The sequence below is a fragment of the Aotus nancymaae genome, unplaced genomic scaffold (genome assembly GCF_030222135.1).
Source record: "Aotus nancymaae isolate 86718 unplaced genomic scaffold, 86718_ANA_hifiasm-v0.15.2.pri h1tg000016l, whole genome shotgun sequence".
NCBI classification, from domain to species: domain Eukaryota; kingdom Metazoa; phylum Chordata; class Mammalia; order Primates; family Aotidae; genus Aotus; species Aotus nancymaae.
Window position 1 is genome coordinate 18309968 of NW_026988428.1, and position 21470 is coordinate 18331437.

Here is a 21470-nt window from a genome sequence, read left to right on the forward strand (position 1 = left end):
CCATCATGTCGAAAGTTTACTCTGAATATCCCCACTTTAAATATATTCTGAAGCAAGGTGAAGTAAACACACACACACACATACAAACACAGAAGAATCCAACAAAAATAAATGATTTAGTTAAGCACAAGCCACACAGAAGGCTGAGAAAGAAACAGACTTCCTTTATACTCATTCTGCAGACTGAACTCAGCACATAATGTACAGACCTAAAGCAGAATTTGCATGTAAGAGCGAGAATGTTTGCATTTTGTTTTCAGAAGGTGGATTTGTCAGTTCTTCTCACCTAAAAAATAGTTTAAAAACCTAAAGATCACTTGTTGCTATTTGCGATACTTAACTCGTTCATATCACAAGTTTCTTTCTCAAAAATACAATTCTAAAATTCATGCAAGATTTTTACACAAAAAACTGCCCCAATAAATTCATTTTTTGTTTCCTATTGTTTTTCTTCCTCATTCCCTGTGAATGGACAAATAAAATTGAAAAAATACCTCATAATTAAAGAGCTGTTGTAAAAAGCTGAAAATTAAATCAAAATGTTCCTCCTTCTAATTGAAGATACAGGGAGAAAACATTTTTTCGATTTCTAATCTATTTAAGTAAAAGCCTTATTAGCTGAAGGCTGATGGAGGAAAATATATTTCCCAATACTGAGCTGGGACTAAAAACTAAAAGGGATATATAAAACAAGAGATTAACATAAGAGAATCAGAACAGTATGATGAAAATAAAGGCAAATAAGATCATAAAAAGCAATGGACGATTATCACACATTTCTCCTGGAAAAAAAGAATCTCTCCCTAAGATAAATGCATATTGCCCATCATAAACACACATTTTAGAGAATAGGAAATTATGAATATGTATGTGAATTGTGATACTAGCATCACTCACATTAGAAATTAAAAAGCTTGAGTTTCTCTTGTTGGTTTTCTTTAGTCAACATAGTAGAGTCTACAGACAAAATATTTTCAAGGTTAGAGTAATAGTATTCCATTTTATTTATAGGCATTTACTTACTACAGAGAGGCCCTAAAGAGCTCTGGACCAACCATGAACTCTCCCAGGAAGTTCTCTGAGAGCAAGAACTATGTCGACTATTTCCATTTCATATGTCTGCTGCCTCTCTGCCATCCCAGCACTTGTGACTTAATTTTTTTTTCGCATACAGAGGTTATTCTAAACAGTTATTACAGACTGAAATGACAAGACAGTTACCCTAGGTTCTCTCTTACTCCATATAATACGTTATGCGCTTTTGTTCTCAAGATATATTACCAAGATGAAACGACGCAAATTGCTTGTATAATTAAACCCAACAATTACTTTGCATTGAGAAAGCCAAGTCGTTTTATTTTAAACAGTAAATAGGTTTAAAACGACCTTTGGGATTGGAAGAGCTCAAACAGATAAAAATAATTGGACATTGCAGCCTAATTTAGTTTCCTATAATCCCTTAAGATTACTCAAAAGTAATACTTAAGTAGAGATAATAGGAGAAATAAACAATTATGGAGAAAAGAGAAAAACTGAGAGTGTTGAGAAATTATCCCGCATTAAATTTTTTTAAATATTCAGTATACCTAATGTATTTTGCAGCTGTTTTATTCTTTATAGTAAAACTGAAGAAGAGGTTTTTATATATTTAATTTTTGCTAATTTTTAAGTGCAAAGGAAAACTATTGTGACATGGTAAAAAAATGTAATAGTTTTGGTAACACAGAAAGACTAAGCAGAAAAAGCATTTGAATTTAAGTCAAGAAACTATACTCTTGTGTTCTAATATGAATTGTAAATCTGAACTTCATAAAATGATGGAGGTGTTAATTTTTATATTAAAAAATAAAAGAGATTATTTTATAAGGGCTTTTAAGATGTGAGTCTTCTATCTTTAACATTCTATGATTCTAAAATACATCTATAACTTCAGAAGAAAAGAGAAATTGAGATCCAATAAATGCCTCTGAGTGATAGAATAAATAATAATTTTGGTTAGGTCTAGATGAAAAATACATCATGACAGGAAAAGAAAAAAAACTCTAGCCTACATATGAGAATTTTAATCTGGAGGAAGCACTCTATTAATGAAACCAAGTTAACGGGCAACAAAGAAATACACTGTTTTGATTTTGGTTAATACAACTAATGGTAAGAGAAGGATTTTGACTGTAGTTACTGAGAGAAAAGGGGAAGTGAGCCTGGAGAAAAAAACACAGCAAATCCAAATAGGATAGAACTAAACAGAATCTCTAATGGAGTGTGGTGACCACAAGGCATACTGATGCCAAAAATCTTATAAATGAAGTAGTCATATTTACATTGCTAAATACAAAAAAAGTGACAGAGAATACAATCAACTTTTGGAGTTTAAAGGCCTACAGAAATGATAATTACAACGGAGAGTCCTATTATAAAACACTTAATTACATTAGGCAGTTGGACCAATATGTTTTATCTTTTTAAATTTATCATGTTAATCAATCCTCCAACTGATACTACTATTACAATAATTGTATGAAAGGGAAACTGAGGCTTCTGTTAAGTAATTTGCCCAAGAATGCTCAGGGAGAAAGTGTCAAAGTCGTCATTGGAATCCAGGCTATCTGATTTCAGGGACTACCTTAGGGTGAATCTCAATTTAATCTAACCTGTTTTCTCAAGCGGAAATGAGGTCCACAGTATTAAGTCACACAACTGGCTATGAGCAATTTAACACACATTTTGTGATTTGGTCTCTTAATATTTCATGTATTCTCTCATCTTCCTAATTATAAGCATCTAAGTAAAATTCTAGCTTTTGTTTATAAAATAGTATTTATTATCTGTTTATGTTTTTAATGTGTGTTTGTAATTCACCTAATTCAGGATGGGAAGGTACTTCTCAATTATTGTTACTCAAACACTTGTTCCTATGAAATTGAAGAGGATAAATGAGAATAGGTTTTTAAACACTTAAAAAAATTTACTTATAAACAACCACAATAAAAATAAATTAATAGTTTTAAAATATGGAAAATTTAAGTTGGTAAATTAATCAAACTTGTTATTTTCTATTAATACACAAATAGGAAAAACACATTCATTTGGCATTCAGAATAAGTCAACTGGCATGTAGCATACGGCATGTAATATGTTTTTCATAAAATGTTCAAGAGGAGACTAAATTCAAAGGACTAGAGTGTTTTCTAACAAAAGCAACTGCAGTGGATTTAGTATTACACTAATAATCACATTAAAATATAATTGTATTTTTTCACACACACTCCTTTATTTCTTTTAACCTCCAAAGAAAAGGAAAAAAAATAGGAAAAAAACCCATAATGCTTGTATATCTACACACAAGTGCTTGGGGGTAGTGGTTGTGAAGGGGTAAATAAATGAGACATGAGAAAAATGAACACTTACAGGCTAAATCTAGCCAGACATTATAATCCATCACTGATCCCTAAAGGGTTCTAATAATATGTAAATGTGTGAATTAGAAAACACATTCAAGGTTGTTGATAAACTTGATAGGATAATCAGCACATGCTGACAGACTAATGAAACTGATGAACTGATAGGGCAGCTTATCTCCTGGGTCATTTTTTTTTTTCTCGTCAAATGGAGGCTAATCAAAATGTATTAGGAGTCAAAGCAAACACTTGGGGGATTTAACCCATTTTGATTAGGAGGTGAATTCACTCTCTGAGAAAATTATAGTTTCCTAAACAACTGGAACTATAAAACCTGATCGGCTAACAGACCTTGACATAAAATTAAATAGAAGGAAGCCACCATAATCATAGAAAAAATCAGGAATGTTAAATATTAAGAACTTCCTTTTAAAAATTGTGAGGGTGCTTTTCAGCATCTGGACAAAGCAACCATCTCCTTCTCTAATGGAAAATAAGACAAAAGATTAAGCAATAACCCCCAGGGACACACTTATCTTTTGCTGCCTGTGTGAGCTGAGCATCTGTGTAACCATATGAGAGACAGATCCCAAGGTACTGGCTGAATTTTCAAATTTATTAGCATAAAATAATTGAATGAATGTTTGAAATAGCTAACTCTGGTGAACATCACCACTTCCAATTAACAACAACAACAACAAATATACTACGTACAGGCTGTTGCCAAGAATTTTAGAGACCTATACTAATTTAAAGAAAGATGTCTTATTTGATAACTGAGGAAAATTGGGAATAAGGACTTGCAAGCACTAAAATTAAGAATAAAATAATAAGCTAAAATCAAAGCTAGAGAAAGCAATTCTTTCAGTATTTATTTTAATGCAAAAAACATCTGCCATTAAAGTAAAAATGTTAATTCAATTCATAAATCTACATATCCTAAGCAGATGATTTATGGACATGTATATTTCATTAGTATAGATAGAATGATGGTAAAATGCTGGATAGTGAAATGCATTGTTTTAATTTATAAAAATGTAATGGCAAGAATATAGTTAATGAAGCTAAATTTTACCTTTTAGTAATTATACCAAAGAAGAAAAAAATGACAACTAAAAAAACACTCCAGTGTGCTTTTTAATATGACATTCAATCACTCTACTGCTGCACAGGCAAATTGGGGGTGAGATTCCTACAGACATGGAATAAATATTTTAACCTCTTCTAAATAATTTTGTTTTTCTGTTTACAGACAAGTGCTCCATTCTATCTCTAAACTATTTCTAAATTTTCTGTCCTTTGGAAAAAAGAGAACATGAGTGCTCTTGCCAAGTATGTATTTTGTAGTTTGGGAGAGCTTGGGATTTTTTTCTGTGCTCAAGACGTAGCTACTATTAAATTCCTCCAATTATAGAATGTAGAAGTGTACAATAATCCTGGAGATTATATAGTCTAATCTCATTTATTTTTCTATGCATGAGAGAGGCCTAGAAATATTAAACAACTTAAGCAGGTTTAATGAAAAGGGAAAATCTGAGTTTGCATTTTGTGCTTGGAAAAAAAGAAATATTTGATTTGAGGACAAAAGTAAATGCTTCTCTTCTCCTTATTATCTCCAAGCAGCAATATTAATCAATCATTAGGCCACCTTACTTTAGGGATCTTTTTCCAAGTGTGAAATGCTGAATATGTAGTTTGCAGTCGTAACCACGATCAAACAGCTGTGGCAACAATTTACCACAAGGCGGGCAGGGATCAATCACAGATGATAAGTAGGATATTTTATTATAATTTCTCATTCTTCACCTCTTATACCTAGAAAAATCCATGCCCCAGATTTATATAGTTTCTGATTAATGAGAATTAAGCTAATTATTCAACATAAAACATAGAATAACTGTTATAGCACATTAACAGTCTGTATAATCTCGTTTTTACTCTAACATACTACTCTGAAAAGTTCTACTGAAATCCAAGTGCTCATTAATGAAAACCACACATTTGGCTCATTTATCTTATTTTACAAGCATCAGAGTTCGTTAATCTCTCTGTCATAGCATGTTTAGTTTTGGGAATCTTCTGATTAAGAAAATAATATGATAAAAATTATCATGAATTTGATAAACCTACTAAAATTAATGTATACTTGATTCATCACTAACCATTATTGAAAAATTGCACATATGTAGATTATTTTTACAATCTCTAGGGTCTAGCTAATATTCAATACCCAGATAATTCTGAGAGTCCCTTGAAATAATTCTGGGATATGACCAATGTCTTTGGAATTGCTGCATTAATGCATTTATTTGTAATGTCAGAATAAATATGCTGTGTCAGAATTTGAGTATGATGCCAGATTGTGAATGTTTCTTTGTGAGGATTAATATGATTTATTAGAATTCCATTACAGGTCCCTGAAATATCAATTTAAAATACTGATGTTTTACTTACCCATCATGTTGTACAAGCTCTGTGGGGCAAACTGCCTTGGCATTTTCTGAATTGCTTCCTTGTATACACTAAGGGCCTCCTAATTTATGAAACAAAAAAAAGAGATAAATCATCACTAATATGCAGAGATCTTCATTATAAATAAGATAATAACATTCTTCCAAAGTTAAAACCATCCACTGTTGTTTCCATAGAGGAAAATAATTGAGCTGTCCTTTTGTGACATACTATCTCAATTCCACCAATGAAAATACTCAGCCCAGTCAGTGAAGAATGCCATAGCTTAACGAGGCATTGAATGTTAGCAATGCTCTTTTAATACAAATTTTCTAGTTCATACAGATTATTCAACTGTAAAAACTAAAAAAAAAAAGTTTGAAAGTCACCCATTAGTCATCTAAATTCCATAAGTACTTTAAGTCAGGAAACCTGTTAGGATCTAAATATAATGTCAGCTAACAAATCTTCCAGCTCTTGAGATCCACTGAAATTCCTAAATGCAATTATTTTAAAAGTTACATTTTTATCCTTATATTACAGTTTTAATACATTGTGTAAGAGTATGTGAGTGGGAGGTCAGAGGAAAGCAGCTGGAAGGAGAGAGAGGGGCAATAAGGAACTCATGCAAACATGCTTCCTGTCAGAGGAAGGGAGGACCAGCCTGGGTCACCTCCTAACTTACTGTGCAACATCCTGTTACATCACTTTTTCTTATCACTCAGTTAAAAAATAATAAAATAAAATTTTATTTTAGTACAGTTTTTTAAAGAATTAAGAGAAATGGGTGGCATTTCTCTTAATTGCATTTCCTTAATATGCAATGTGGTATTTCCTTAATATGCAAAGTAAAAAGATATATTTTTTTAAAATATCAAACACTGGGTATAGGGTAACAATTCTAGAAAGTGTGTCTTGGATCATCAAACCAAAGAAACGGGGAACAAAGAAGCTTGAGAAACATCACGTTATTTCCATATTCTTTGAATAGTCACAATACATATTGACATACTATAATTGCTCTGAGAAATGGACAGGAAAGAAATCTATTAAGTTTTTATTTAGCAGAAGCTTTTTCCAAACAAATTTGATCACAAATCCTTCTAATGTCATCACATAGTAGTTTCTCAAAGGACAATAGTTTAATGTGTATACGTATTAGTTGTTCAAAGGACATAGGGTCTGAAAGGAGGCTGTAGGTTAGAAAATACTGAGACTAGATCAGAAGAAGAGGGAAGGAAAAAAATAGAGAGGCATTGGCCAGACCTCGTAGTGTCCCTGTTCATGATACAGCTTTCCCAGGTTGTACAGACAACTGGTAACAGAGCTCTTGTGTGCATGAGGGTCCTTTAGGTTTTCGTCTGGGATCTCAGAACACTTTAAGAATGTACGTCGGGCTTCTTCCGTCCTTCCTTGGTTCATCAGAATAATACCAGTATTTAAATATGCAGCTGAGGGGTAACAGTGGAAATAAAAGTGTGAGAAGATGATATACACTGTAAATAAAATAAAGTTATCTTTGTTTCTATTTGGTTTCTATGGTTTAGTTCTCATTAAAAAAAAGAAAAAAACACTTATGGAACAAATACTCATGGGATCAATAATGGTAGGGGAAACTGCACTTATCACTGCAAAATATACGGAATAGTCTCTGCCAGCAAGAAATCCCAAACATTTTTAAGCTTGAAATCTAGCTGAGTAAAAGTTATAGCTACCATAATTTTTTAAAATGATCAATGTACAGAAGTATGATGCAACTGAAAGAGATATAATTGTTAGAGGTTCATAATTTGAGTAACAAGTATTCAGAAATAAGTGCATCAAATGTTTTCTCAGTGAGGCTGTAAATTAGAGCTAATTTTCAAATATGGAAAGAGGTATGAGAAATAAAATCTTGAACATTACTTACAAGCCAGGGTAGGCCTGCTCCCAATGGCCAATTTATAATAATGTAGTGCTTCTGCAAACCTGCTGTTCTCCTGTAGAAGTAGCCCTCTGCATGAGGAAAACAGAAATTTAGAGAAAGGATTGTATTATTATATACAAACCCACAAATTTTTATTTTATATTCCAAAAATAAAAAAGGTTAACAATGCAATAAAAATGCTAACCTGGTAGTATAAAAATACATTCTAAATATAAGGAAATGATTCCTCAGGAGAGAAAATACTGGATAGGTATCAGTTGCATTTGTGCTGCATTAGAACGTATTAGGAGGTATTTTCTAAAAGCCTTTTACCACCATTGAACTTTCCCCTTCTCTAGCTGTCTTTTCTCTCCCACTAGAATTACTAACCACCTGGATTTCTTCTTAGAGCATGCACATTTTCCCATCACTTCGGAAAGGAAACCTGTCTAAGGCAGTGAGATATGAATATATGGAAACATGAGATGCGTCTCTCACTAGCTGTATTGCTTGAGAAATATTGGTGCTTGGCTGCCTGAAAGGCAAAAGGTAGTCTGACTCAACAGCAAAAAGAGTCAGAGTTTAATCAGATGCTAAAAAAAGAACAAAAAAGACCGAAGGCTATCTATATCACCCTTTTATTGATATCTGGATTTAGTTGAGTAAGACTGGATTTCAGAACACTGCACAAATTTCAGTTTACTGTTCTGAAAAACATCGTTTTTTGCAGACCCGAAGATTCCATAGACTTTCTTAGAAGGCTCTAAGGTAGTAACTGCATGTACTATCTCAGCCATGCCAGAACCCACCGTCATGACCGAATGAAATCAATTACAGTCATGTCTATGAAAACAAGGTGTTGGAGAATTGAACTAAGTTCAAAAAGTTCTCACAGAGGGCTTTTTGGCCTATTCCCATTCTCTCGTAATCAGTAAGTATCTTACAGACATTCCGCCCATCTATTGAGCCTGAATACTGCTGTTATCATCTCAAATTGCAGATTCAACTTGGCAGCTGCTGAGGCCTTTGAAAGGCTGGTAAAACGGAGGTCAGAGAAAAGAGAAGGCTACTAATAAAAACTTATCATTCTGTTGAGCATTTTAAAATACATCACTTAATGAGCATCTTGAGAAAATATTTAAAATTAAAAGAATGCTCACGTGTCAAAAGCATATATTAACAACTTCACAATTTTTCATAGTTGCGAAAATGTCATCTGAATAAAGAATTTCTAAACATTAACATATATATATTTCTATAAAATAGAAATATATATATTCTATTTCACATATATATTTCACATATATATATTTCTATTAAAAAATGTGTACAACAGTTAATTTGATCATGAAATTACACATTAAGTGTACTTGCCAGCTGCTGGGAATAAGAGAGAACAAAGCTTCCTGTAGTAGTAAAGTATTTGTGGAAATGGTCAGTTTTATTCAAACATGGGTAAAATTGATAAAGAGAATGAACAAATTTTTAAAAAGGAATCATATTCTTTATGATAATAATTTTATTGACATAATGCCTTCCCATTAATTAAACTCAATAGATTAGCTAACTTCTGAAACTTATCTACAACTTTAAATGTCTTCATGGCTTTGCTTTAAAATTTAGATAAAGAGGGGCATCTCCCTTGATATAAGGCTAAGGGCACCAGGGGAGAAATACCATTTAGATATTTAATTCTATTTTTTTCTAGCTTCTTTAGAAATTGAAATCCTTCAAACAACCCCTTTGTCCAACATCTTCAGCTGCTTTTACCGTACAGTTTCCTTTCTTAAGACTACAAAAATGTTCACGTGCCTCTTAGACATAGGAGAAGAAAATACCTGTATAACCTTTCTTCATTCTGTATCCACCTCCAGCTACTGCTTATGATTGTTTTTCCCTTCAAAGCCAGATTTTCTTTAAGAATGGTCTATGGTGTATATGACCAATGCCCCAAATCCCATTTACCCCTAAATTCTAAATTCTGTTTAGAGTCTCTTCCCAGAATTCCCCGACATGTCCTATTAAATTTATACTAATCACTGAACCCGCAAATAGTGTACTTATGTGAAACTCCACTCAACGATTACACTTCAGACTACCCAGTTCATCTTCCTTCCGGAAATTCTGTATTTCCTGGGCTCCTGGAAGACCAGTCTCCTCTTCTTACACAGAATGAGAAAGAAAATGTCTCTTTATTCATGAACTCCTTTAAAAGGAGTTGGTGTTTTACAGGATTTTGTACTTGTCTCTAGGAATAAATACAGTCTCTATGGAGAAATACAGTCTCTGCATGTCGTCATGCATAAATGTGGCTCATGTATATGCTGACTGCTCACAATTCTGAAAAACTTATCTCCTTCCTGATATCCAGATCAGCTTTCAAAAGCTGACTGAGCCACATTAGGATAGACGCTCACTGAAATTTCAAAATCAATACATCCAAAAATTGAAATCAGTGTCTCCCACTTAAAAATAAATAAATGAAATAAATAAAATAGGGGAAAAAAATCTTCGTAATTAACACAATCATTCACTCCAGTTGCTAAAATGAGAAACTTAATTATCACTCTTAGGTCTTACCTTCACAATTCCATGTTTTGTCTAAGCCCACCTTATTATTTTCTACGGCTCTTTACTCTCCCCCTCAAGGTTTATCTTTATGCCTCTGTCAGAGCCCTTTTTATCTTTTCTGTCACCTGAATAACTGCAATAGCCCACTAATTAGTCTCCACATAATTACACTTCTAAAGGGCAAATATGCTGTTAGGCTAGATGGAATGACCATGAAGGGAATGAGCACGTATCTCTCACAATGTACCTAAAGCCTATAAGCCTTGAAAACGGATGTACTTAGCCTCATGGGATTCCCAACGCAGACAGACTATATTCCTGTCATTTTCCAATTCATAAAACATACAAAGAAGAAAGAAAATGATAAATAGTGTAATAACCACACTGGGACAATCCTGTTCTGCCTCCCTTATTCTTGCGGGGAGGGGGCGGATCCTAGTCACTCAGAGTGATTCAGCAAGTCGTTTTCAGGAATATATATATTGTGATTCTTTGAATTAGAATATCATCATCCTCTACATACTCTGAATAAACTTAGTAATGGAGTGATTCTAAGACAGATGGCTACTGTGACTGACTTCTCATGGGCTAAGGATTTAATTGAGCATTTACTATGCCCAAGAACGGATGCTGCAGATGTGAACAAGACAGAGATGCACTTGCCTATGGAGGCAAAATCTACTGAGGTAGATGAATATGAAAACATAGAGGACAGAGGACCAATATCGCCCAGCCCAGGAATGGACAAGGAAAGGTCTAGAGTTAAAAGGATACTGGCAGAGGCCGAAAGCATGCCACAATAAAAAGAGTTATCAGCTCTCCATTACAAAGGGAGAAAGAGAGGCTCAGAGAATTAACCAACTCTCTCTAGTTTTTATGGTTAATAAGAGACAAAGCCAGAATCAGAACAGTTTCTGATACTAAATCCCATGCTCATTCTAGAAGGAAAAAGAAGAGAAAAGAGATGAAATAGTTCAATTCCAGGTACATGTGTGCTCGGTTGTGTTTCTTTTTGCTCTAAAACTTTCCAAATGTTAAATTGTGTTGACACATGAAAAAGGAGTCAAGTGCCGTTTTGGAAATTCTGGATAAATTTGGGCCAATCCTAGTATTGTTATGACTAGGATTCTGTTAGTGTTGCTTTCCAGAATAAAACCCTTTTTTATTTTACCTATAACATGATAGACAGACAGAAATCCTTCATGTTACAATAATAGTAATAGTGGCAGAGAAGCTTATTCAGCACTTAGAATGTATGGAGCATTTTACATACATTGATTTATTACACAACAATAATCTTATAAGGTAGGATATTATTACTTTCTTCATTTTGCATATAATGAAACTTAGGCAAGAAAAAGTTAAGTAACATATCTAAGGTCAAACAACTAGTAAGAAGATGCCAAAATTCAAGACTAGTAGTCTGGATATACACGAGGACCTGTAATTTAATAAATCATTCATACTAAAGGCTTTTATAACTTTTCATGACTGTTTAAAAATGACATAGTTTGTTTACGTGCAGATTATGTCAAAATCTTTTGGTTTCTATGTATATGAAAAACAGGAATACATTAAAATTTTTTTTTAATTAAAAAAACCTGATTCCCATATATTTGTTAAAATCTTAATTTAGATTCAAGGGGTTCATGTACAGGTTTGTTACACGTATATATTGTATGATGCTGTGGTTTGGGGTACAACCTATTCCATTACCCACGTACTGACCAAGTACCCATTAGTTACTTTTTCAACCATTGCTCCCCTCCCTCCCTCTCCACTCTAGTAATCCCCAGTGTCCTTCATTGCCATCTTATGGCCATGAATATTTAATATTTAGCTGCCACTTTCAAGTAAGAACATGCAGTATTTGGTTTTCTGTTCTTGCATTGATTTCCTTAGGATAATGGCCCCCAGCTGCATCCACGTTGTGGCAATATACATAATTATATATTTTTTATGGCTGTATGGTATTCCCTGGTATCTATATACGTCTTTTTCTTTACCCAGTCCATCACTGACAGGCACCTAGATTGATTTCACATCTTTGTTATTTTGACTAGTGCTGCAATGAACACGTGAGTGGATGTGTCTTTTTGATAGAATGATTTATTTTCCTTTGGGTATATAGCCAATACTAAGATTTCTGGGTCAAATGATAATTTTGTTTAAAGTTATTTGAGAAATCTCCAAACTGTTTTCCACAGTGGCTATACATTCCATCAACAATGTTTAAGTATTTCCTTTTCTTCATTGTCTCAGCAGCATCTATTGTTTTTTGGACTCTTTAATAACAGCCATTCTGACTGGTGTGAGATGGTATCTCACTGTGGTTTTGATTTGCATTTCTCTGATGATGAGTGATGTTGAGCATTTTTTCCTACGTTTGTTGGCAGCTTTTATGTCTTCTTTGGAGAAGCGTCTGCTCACATCATTCTCCTGTTTCTATTTTTTTTTTAATGGCATTGTCTTTTGCTTGTTCAATTATTTACATTCTTTATAGATTCTGGATATTAGACCTCTGTTGGATGCATACTGTGCAAACATCTTCTCCTATTTTGTAGGCTGTCTGTTTACTCTGTTGATAGTTTCTTTTGCTACGCTGAAGGTCTTTACTACAATTACATGCTACTTACTAATTTTTGTTTTTGTTGCAATGTCTTCTGAGGACTTGGTCAGAAATTCTTTCCAAGGCTTATGTCCAGAATGGTGTCTCTTAGGTTTCCTTCTAGGATTCTTATAGTTTGAGGACTTACATTTACATATTTAATCCATTTTGAGTTAATTTTTATATAGAGTGAAGAGTAGGGATCCAGTCTGATTTCATGCATATGGCTAGCCAGCTATCACAGCACTATTTATTGAACAGTAAGTCCTTTTCTCATTGTCTATTTTTGTCAAATTTGTCAAAGGTCAGGTGGCTGTAGGTGTGACACTTTATTTCTGGATTCCGGATTCTGTTCCACTGCTCTATGTGTCTGTTTCTGTATCAGTACCATGCTGTTTTGGTTATGGCAGCCTTATAGTAGAGTTTGAGGTTGAATAATGCAATACCTCTGGGTTTGTTCTTTTTGCTTAGAATTACTTTGGCTATTCACGCTTTGTTTGGTTCCATATATCAGAATAGTGTTTTTTAATTCTGTGAAAACTGACATTGGTAGTATGATAGGAATAGCACTGAATCTGTAAATTGCTTTGGGCAGTATGGCCATTTTAATGATATTGATTCTTCCAAGTCATGAGCACAGAATGCTTTTCCATAGATTGTGTCATCTGTGATTTCTTTCAGCAGTGTTTTACAGTTTTCCTTGTAGAGATCTTTCATCTCTTGGGTTAGAAATATTCTTATGTATTTTTTTGTGTGTGTATGGCTATTGTAAATGGGATTGCATTCCTTATTTTGCTCTCAGTTTGAATATTATTCATGTATAGAAATGCTACTGATTGTTTTACATCAGTGTTTGTATCACGAAATGTGAATGAAGTCTTTTATCAGTTCCAGGAGCCTTTTGGCAGAGTCTTTAGGGTTTTCTGAATATAGAATAATATTGTCAGTAAAGAGTTGGTTTGATTTATTTTCCTATTGGAGGCCTTTGATTTCTTTCTCTTGCCTGATTGATCTGGCTAGGAGTTCCAGTACTATGTTGAATAGGAGTGGTGAGAGTCAGCATCTTGTCTTATGCCAATTCTCAAAGGGAATGCTTCCAGTTTTTGTCCATTTAGTATGATGTTGGCTGTGGGTGTGTCAAAGATGGCTCTTAAGATGTTGCAGTTTGTTCTCTCAATGTCTATTTTCTTGAGGGTTTTATTATAAAGGGCTAATAAATTTTATTGAAAGTTTTTTTCTGCATATATTGAGATGATCATATAATTTTTGTTTTTAATTTTATTTATGCAGTGAATCACATTTTTTGATTTGCACGTGTTGAAACAACCCTGCATCCCAGGAGTGAAGCCTACTTAATTATAGCAAGTTACCATTTTGATGTGCTGCACAATTCAGTTTACTAGTATTTTGCTGAGGATTTTTGTGTCTTATGTTCATTAGAGATATTGGACAATAGCTAACTTAAGTTTTCTTTTGAGACAGACTCTTGCTCTGTCACCTAGGCTGGAATGCAGTGGTGTGATCATAGCTAACAGAGGCCTTGATTTTCCAGGCTCGAGCGATCCTTCTGTCTCAGTAACCTGAGTATGTGCTACCATACCTGGCTAAACTTTTTGATTTTTAGTAGAGATAAGGTCTTGCTCTGTTGTTCAGGCTTGTCTTGAACTACTGAGGGCAAGTGATCCTCTTACCTCAGCTTGCTAATGTATTGGGATTACAGGCATGAGCTGTTGTGCCCAGCCTGGTTTTCTTCCTTCCTTGTGTCTTTGCCAGGTTTTGGCATATGAGTGACACTGACTTCATAGAATGAGTCAGGGAGGAGTCCCTCCTCCTTGATTTTTTTGGATAGTTTTAATAGAATTAGTACCAGTTCTTTATACATCTGATAGAATTCAGCTGTGACTTTATCTGGTCTAGGAATATTTGGTAGGTAAGTTTTTATTTTGTGTGTTTTGCTTTTTTTAAATTACTAATTCAATTTTTGAAGTCAATATTAGTCTGTTCAGGGTTTTTATTTCTTCTGGGTTCAATTTTGTGAAACTATGTATTTTCAGGAATTTATCTATTTCCTCTGGATTTCTGGCTTGCAGGCATACAAGTGTTCATAATAGTCTCTGAGGATCTTTTATATTTCTTTGAGATCAGCTGTGATGTCATCTTTGTCATTTCTGATTGTGCTTATTTATATTCTGCACCAACCTAATATTATCTCTCTTTTTTCTTTGTTAATCTTGCTAGTAGTCTATTATTGATCTTTATCCTTTCAAAAAAATCAACTTTTGGGTTCGTTGATTCATTGTATAGATTTGGGGATCTCAAATTCATTCAGTTCTGTTTTGACTTTTGTTATTTCCTTTCTTCTTCTGCCTTTGCAGTTAGCTTGCTAATGTTTTTCTAGTTTTCTAGGTGTGATGTTAGGTCATTAATATGAGATCTTCCTAGCCTTTTGAGGTAGGCATTTAGTGCTATGAACTTTCCTCTGAATGCTCTTTTTTCTGTATCCCAGACACTTTGGTATGCTGTATCTCGGTTTTCATTTACTTAAAAAATTTTGATTTCTGTTTTAATTTCATTGTTTACCCAAAAGTCATGTAATATTGTGGTTTTGACAGATCTCCTTGGTAATGATTTTTATTTTTATTCCACTGTGGTCCAAAAGGGTGGCTGGTATGCTTTTAGTTTTGTTTTTAATTTATTGAGATTTGCTTTATGGCCAAGCATGTGGTCGATATTGGGTAATGCTCCACGTACAGATGAGAAGAATGTATATTGGGTGGTTTATTGGTAGTGTCTGCTATAGATATCTATCAGTCCATTTGGTCCAGTGTTGAATCTAAGTCCAGAATTCATTAGCTTTCTGCCTCAATGATCTAATTTTGTCAGTGGGGTGAAGTCCCCACTATTATTGTGTGCCTGTCTATGTCTTTTTGTAGGTCTAAAAGTATTTGTTTCATGAATGTGGGTGTTCCAATGTGGCATGCATACACATTTAGGATAGTTAAGTCTTCTTTTTGAAGACTTAACTTCTTGTTGAAGACTTAACTATCCTAAATAAATATGCATTCCACATTGCATTTATCATGTACTTGTTGATTTATTATTATGGAATGCCCTTCTTTGTACTTTTTTTACTTTTACTCATTTAAACTCTGTTTTATCTGGTCAGGCGTAGTGGCTCATGTCTGTAATCCCAGTACTTTGTTAGGCAAAGGCGGGTGGATCAGCTGAGGTCAGGAGTTCAACACCAGTCTGGCCATCATGGTGAAACTCCATCTCTACTAAAAATACAAAAATTAGCCAGGCAGAGTGGTAAGCACCTGTAATCCCAGCTACTTGGGAGAGAAACTGAGGCAGGAAAATCACTTGACCCTGGGAGATAAAGGTTGCAGTGAGCTGAGATCAAACCATTGCACTCTAGCCTGGGTGACAGAGACACCATCTCAAATAAATAAATTTCTGTTTTATCTGATAGAAGAATAGTGACTCTTGCTCTTTTTTGTTTCCTGTTTGCATACTACATCTTTCCTCAACCCTTTACTATGAGCCTGTGAGTGTCATATTATATGTGAAATGTGTCTCTTGAAGACAGCAGACATGTTTTGTTTTCTTTTTTTTTTTTAACGCCACTTGCTACTCTGTGTCTCTTAAGTGGAGCATTTAGACCATTTACATTCAAGATTAATATTAATATGGGAGGTATCATGAACTTATTGGTTCATTGCTTTGTAGTTTCTATTGTGTGGTTGTCTTATAGGGTCTGTGGGCTATACACTTAAGTGTGTTTTTGTGGTAGCAGGTATCACTCTTTTGTTTCCATGTTTAAACTCAAGGATTTCACATAAGGTTGATCTAGTGGAAGAACACATTTTAATATGCCAGTAAGTCCATATCATATGGAGTTGCCTCAAAATTAAGCAAATTGGTCCATACTATACATTACTGTGAATTTAAAGTGCCTTTTGGGGGAGAAATTAAAAAAAATATTTCCAATCTTTTAAATTTTAAATGATAGGGTCAATTTTATATATCTATGTGTAGATGAATATATTATAGCATTTTTAAAATAAAATTTTGCTTCTCAGATTTCTCCTCCAATGGTTTATCTTTTAGAACAACAGAGGATGAAATTAAGCAGCTAGTGATAAAAAAAAATTGGGGAAAAAGAAAGAGTATGTTTTTGTCAAAGAAAGAAAATGTGCCTAGACATATGAACTAATACTATTTCTAAGACCTAAATTCTAGAAAATCATGTTACTTTAAAAAAAAAAAGAAATAACAAAATGTTCTCTTTTAAATCCGTTTAGAGTTTTTTTCCTGATCATGATCACATGTTCTAGGAATACTGCGTGTGTAGTATTTCCTTTCCCTAGGACTGTTTTGCCCATCTTTCTCCTGTCTCCCCTGACAACCCTGTCTTTGTCTAAGATACTATTTTATGAAATCGCAATAATCTGGGCACTTGATTAAGGAAGAACAGTCAAACCCACAAAAACAGTGGATTGAACAGAGTTGAACACAAACATTAAATGTAAATAGGCATATGGGTCCCTAGCTGATCCTAAACATTGACAGAGACAAAAGAGGAACATTTATTTAGTACAGATTCTCAACCAGGGGCGACTTTACCCCCCAGGGGATATTCAGCAGTGTCTGGAGACATTTATGCTTGTCACAACTCAGGGAATGGAACTGGTATCTAGTGGGTCGTGTCTAGGAATGCTTTTAAACATCTTACAAGGCACAGAACAGCCATCAACAGTAAAGAATAATCTAGCCCAAAATGTCAACAGCACCGAAGTTGAAACACCATGATTAGAATTTTATATCAACTAACTACAATACATTTCTTCAGAAAATAAGGACCTTGTATCTCTTCTAATCAACTATAATCATACCAACTATACAAGAAAATAGACTACAGGAAAGCAAATTAAAAAAATTAAATTTTTTTTCATTTAAAAAATCTAACCTACCATGTCTATTATCTTCACAAAAAAAATGTAAACAAAAAATGAAATTTTCTAAAAATTCAAAAGAAAAGCATGCCTTTTCCTACTTCTAAGAACACATCTGACCAAATTGTCAGTGACTCTGTAGTAAGACTGCCCTCTAGATAGAACTGTCAATCCAAATCCTTAAGTAAAGTGGCCTTTTGCCTCTTGTTCTAACAAAGGTCTTAAAAAGTGGTTGAAATCGGGAAGATTCAAGTTTGGGTATGAATAAAGAACATTAGGAGATGAAAGTATACTTTTCAAGAGTACATATTTCAGTAACAAGGCTGATGTCCCCGCAAAACACAAGGGAAACAGGATTCTACTTAACAAAGAGTCACGCACTTTTAAAACCAGGGAAATGCTGAAGGATAAACAGTTTCTTTCCTGCTTTGATTTCATTAAAGTGTAATGTCTGGCACTCTTACAATACATTAAACATTGACAATAAGCTTACTGAGTAATGAATAAATAATTTTTCAGTGACTTGCCTCATGGCGAAGACAGACAAACAATCGCAACACTGTGTAAAGAGGGTCATGATAAAATAGAAGGTGTTTTGGGAACCCACGAAGGGAACACCTACCCAAGATAACAGGTGAGGTGGCCAAGTCAAGAATGCAGACAACAGCATTCCAGACAGATCAAGCGATGTGAATGAAAACTTAGAGTTACCGAGGATAGCATTTTTGACCTAACAATAGCAATGATAACAGGCTTCATGATAATAAAATGAGGTAATCTACGTAGGAAGCATTTGGAAAACTAACAAACTAAGACAACTAAAAATTAGAATTATATTATTGAGAATGAGATTCAGTAGAAATAGTCTGCTATTTCCTGGGCAAAAAATACTCAACAATCAAAATAAGTCAAATAACAATGTTTATAGGCAATGATGATTCACAAAATAGTTTTAATCCCTACTGCCCAGTTATTTAAAAAATATGTTCAGCTTAAACTAAAAGATGTTTCTGAATTTTATTTCATTTGACTGTCCTTTAATGCATGTAAAGACTTCGAAACTAAGGGCTATTTTTTTTTCTCAGAGATAAAACATAAATTTTAGATATTCACATATTTTTCCTAAGGTTATTTATGCATTTGAAATTTGCAAAGTGAAATGAACCAACATTGGTTCCAGTCATATCTGAACATTACATAATCCAAATTTTCTAATCAAATTTGCTTATTTAGCTAATGGCTTTAATAATGAGATTTTACATGATTTAACCATTAAATGTGATTACAGATGCATTTGCTCACATTTTTCAAGAATTATGCTTAGTTTTAAGCAATGTTTATAATATGACACTTGAAAAAATAAATCTTTAATCTCTATCACAACAGAAGTGATAATTTAATAGCATGGTATACACATAAAACATAAATGTTCCCAAATCTTGTTTGATAAAATAGATATGAGGCAAAATTCTCAAGTGACTACACTGGCAATAAATGGAATTAAATTCAAAATCCTTTTTAAATTCACACATTGTAAATAAAATAAGTAGCTACTATTTGAATTAATTAGAGTAATTTTAAAGTTTAGAGAGACACAAGAGCTTAGGATTTAAGTACCTAATAAGCACTAGCCACTTTGTTAGGAACTGAAAACATAAAAAGAATCATGATCACACATGTAGCCAGGTTTGGTCACGTGACCAGCAGCAGAAGAATCCTGCACTACTTTAGAAAACAACCTTTAAGGAGTGAGAGTATTTCCTCCCTTACCCCTCCTCTTTCCCACTAGCTGTGAGGTAGTTCTGTGTTGAGGAAGGTAGAGGTTGAACAAAAACTAAAACAAGCGCTGGAATCTGAGCCCTTTATAAAACTATCCAATGAGCAGGGACTGCACATCTCGGGACTTCCTTTTTCTTAGACAGGTTAAAACATCTGTAACTAGTTTAAGCTACTGTTACTTTGGTTTTTTTATCCCCTGCCAACCAACCTCTTCTCAAATGACAAAATGGCATATGCATTATACATGTTTTTAAAAATGTGTAATGTTGGCCAGGCACGGTGGCTCACACCTGTAATCCCAGCACTTTCAGAGGCTGAGGTGGGCAGATCTTGAGGTAAGGAGTTCGAGACCAGCCTGGCCAATATAGTGAAACCTCGTCTCTACTAAAAATACAAAAATTAGCCAGGTATGGTGGCAGGTGCCTGTCCCAGCTACTCAAGAGGTTGAGGCAGAATAGCTTGAATGAACTGAGGAGGCAGAGGTTGCAATAAGCCAAGATCACACCCCTGCGCTCCAGCCTGGGTGACAGAGAGAGACTCTGTCTCAAAAAAAAAAAAAATGTATAATGCTGCCAGGCATGGTGGCTCATAGCTGAAATCCCAGCACTTTGGGAGGCTGAGGTGGGTGGATCACCTGAGGTTAGGAGTTTGAGACCAGCCTGGCCAACATGGTGAAACCTCGTCTCTACTAGGGAGGCTGAGGCAGCAGAATCACTTGAACCCAGGAAGCAGAAGTTGTGGTGAGGTAAGATTGCACCATGGCATTACAGCCTGGGCAACAGAGCAAGACTCTGTCTCAAACAAACAAACTATATACATACATACATACATACATATATTATATATATATACACACACAGACACATACATACATATTACTCCCTTACCCCATATGTATATAATGCTATAAAATATGTAACATCAAATATAGCTCTCATAGAGAGATTTTAATAAAAACTTCATTTAATTATATTTGAATAAATACAAAGTATGACTTGCCTGGTTTGGAGTGATAACCAGATTAGGCAGCTGCCAAGAATAAAACTTGGAATTAAAGTATGTAATTAAAATTAAATAATTTAAGAATGTAATAGGTGTATGAAATTGGAACTCTTAAATTAAGCTCTTAGACATCAGAGTGGTCAGAGATATCACTGTTTGCCCAAAAGAATAATGACATTAGTAGTATTTTTTAAGGGATATCAATCCTCTTAATATCCAAATACTAGAAAGAGGGGAACTCAGAATTTATTAAGTGGAATAGAAATAGGTAGGATTTTCTTCACAGAAACAAAAGTTCAGTGAGATTTAAGTCATTGAATTTGAGCTCTACGGGATATACCACCGACAAAACTATAGTTCCTGGTCTCATGAGGCACTTCTGTGACTTTTAGGTTTTCCTAGGATAACAGACTTTGTATTTGAGGACTAAGCAAAAGAATTCTCCTTACTCATATATTTTTTTCTCAAATCATATGCTCTATTCCTCTCCTTTTCTCTTTTCCTTAATTAAACTATTTTAAATACCGGTAAAAATGACATTTTAACTAAGACTGGGGTAGAAAAGCAATAGAGGAGGCACATGTAAATGACTGACTTTCTTTAAGACAAACTTTTGAGTTATGAGAAAAATGCTTAACACGCTTGCTGCAAAAGGCATAATTGAATACATATTTTAAAATACTGCTATGTTATTCTACGTGATTTTTGCATACCATACGCACTGAGAGCAAAATTAAAAGATGTATCCTTCTTCAAAAGGTTGGGCAAGTTGTTTCCCTGCTCTATATTTTCATTGAACT

At 34.1% G+C, this 21470-nt stretch overlaps 1 protein-coding gene across 2 annotated transcripts in view; it reads right to left on the bottom strand.

Moving 5' to 3' along the window:
* TMTC2 (transmembrane O-mannosyltransferase targeting cadherins 2) overlaps positions 1 to 21470 on the bottom strand; it is a 441683-nt gene that overhangs the window by 165005 nt on the left and 255208 nt on the right. For both annotated transcript variants that reach the window (XM_021675289.2, XM_012442083.3), the window contains 3 exons: positions 7759 to 7844; positions 7116 to 7300; positions 5853 to 5931 (listed from right to left, as the gene is read on the bottom strand). In XM_021675289.2, coding sequence (XP_021530964.2) covers positions 5853 to 5931; positions 7116 to 7300; positions 7759 to 7844 — 350 coding nt within the window. The remainder of the gene's footprint in view (positions 1 to 5852; positions 5932 to 7115; positions 7301 to 7758; positions 7845 to 21470) is intronic.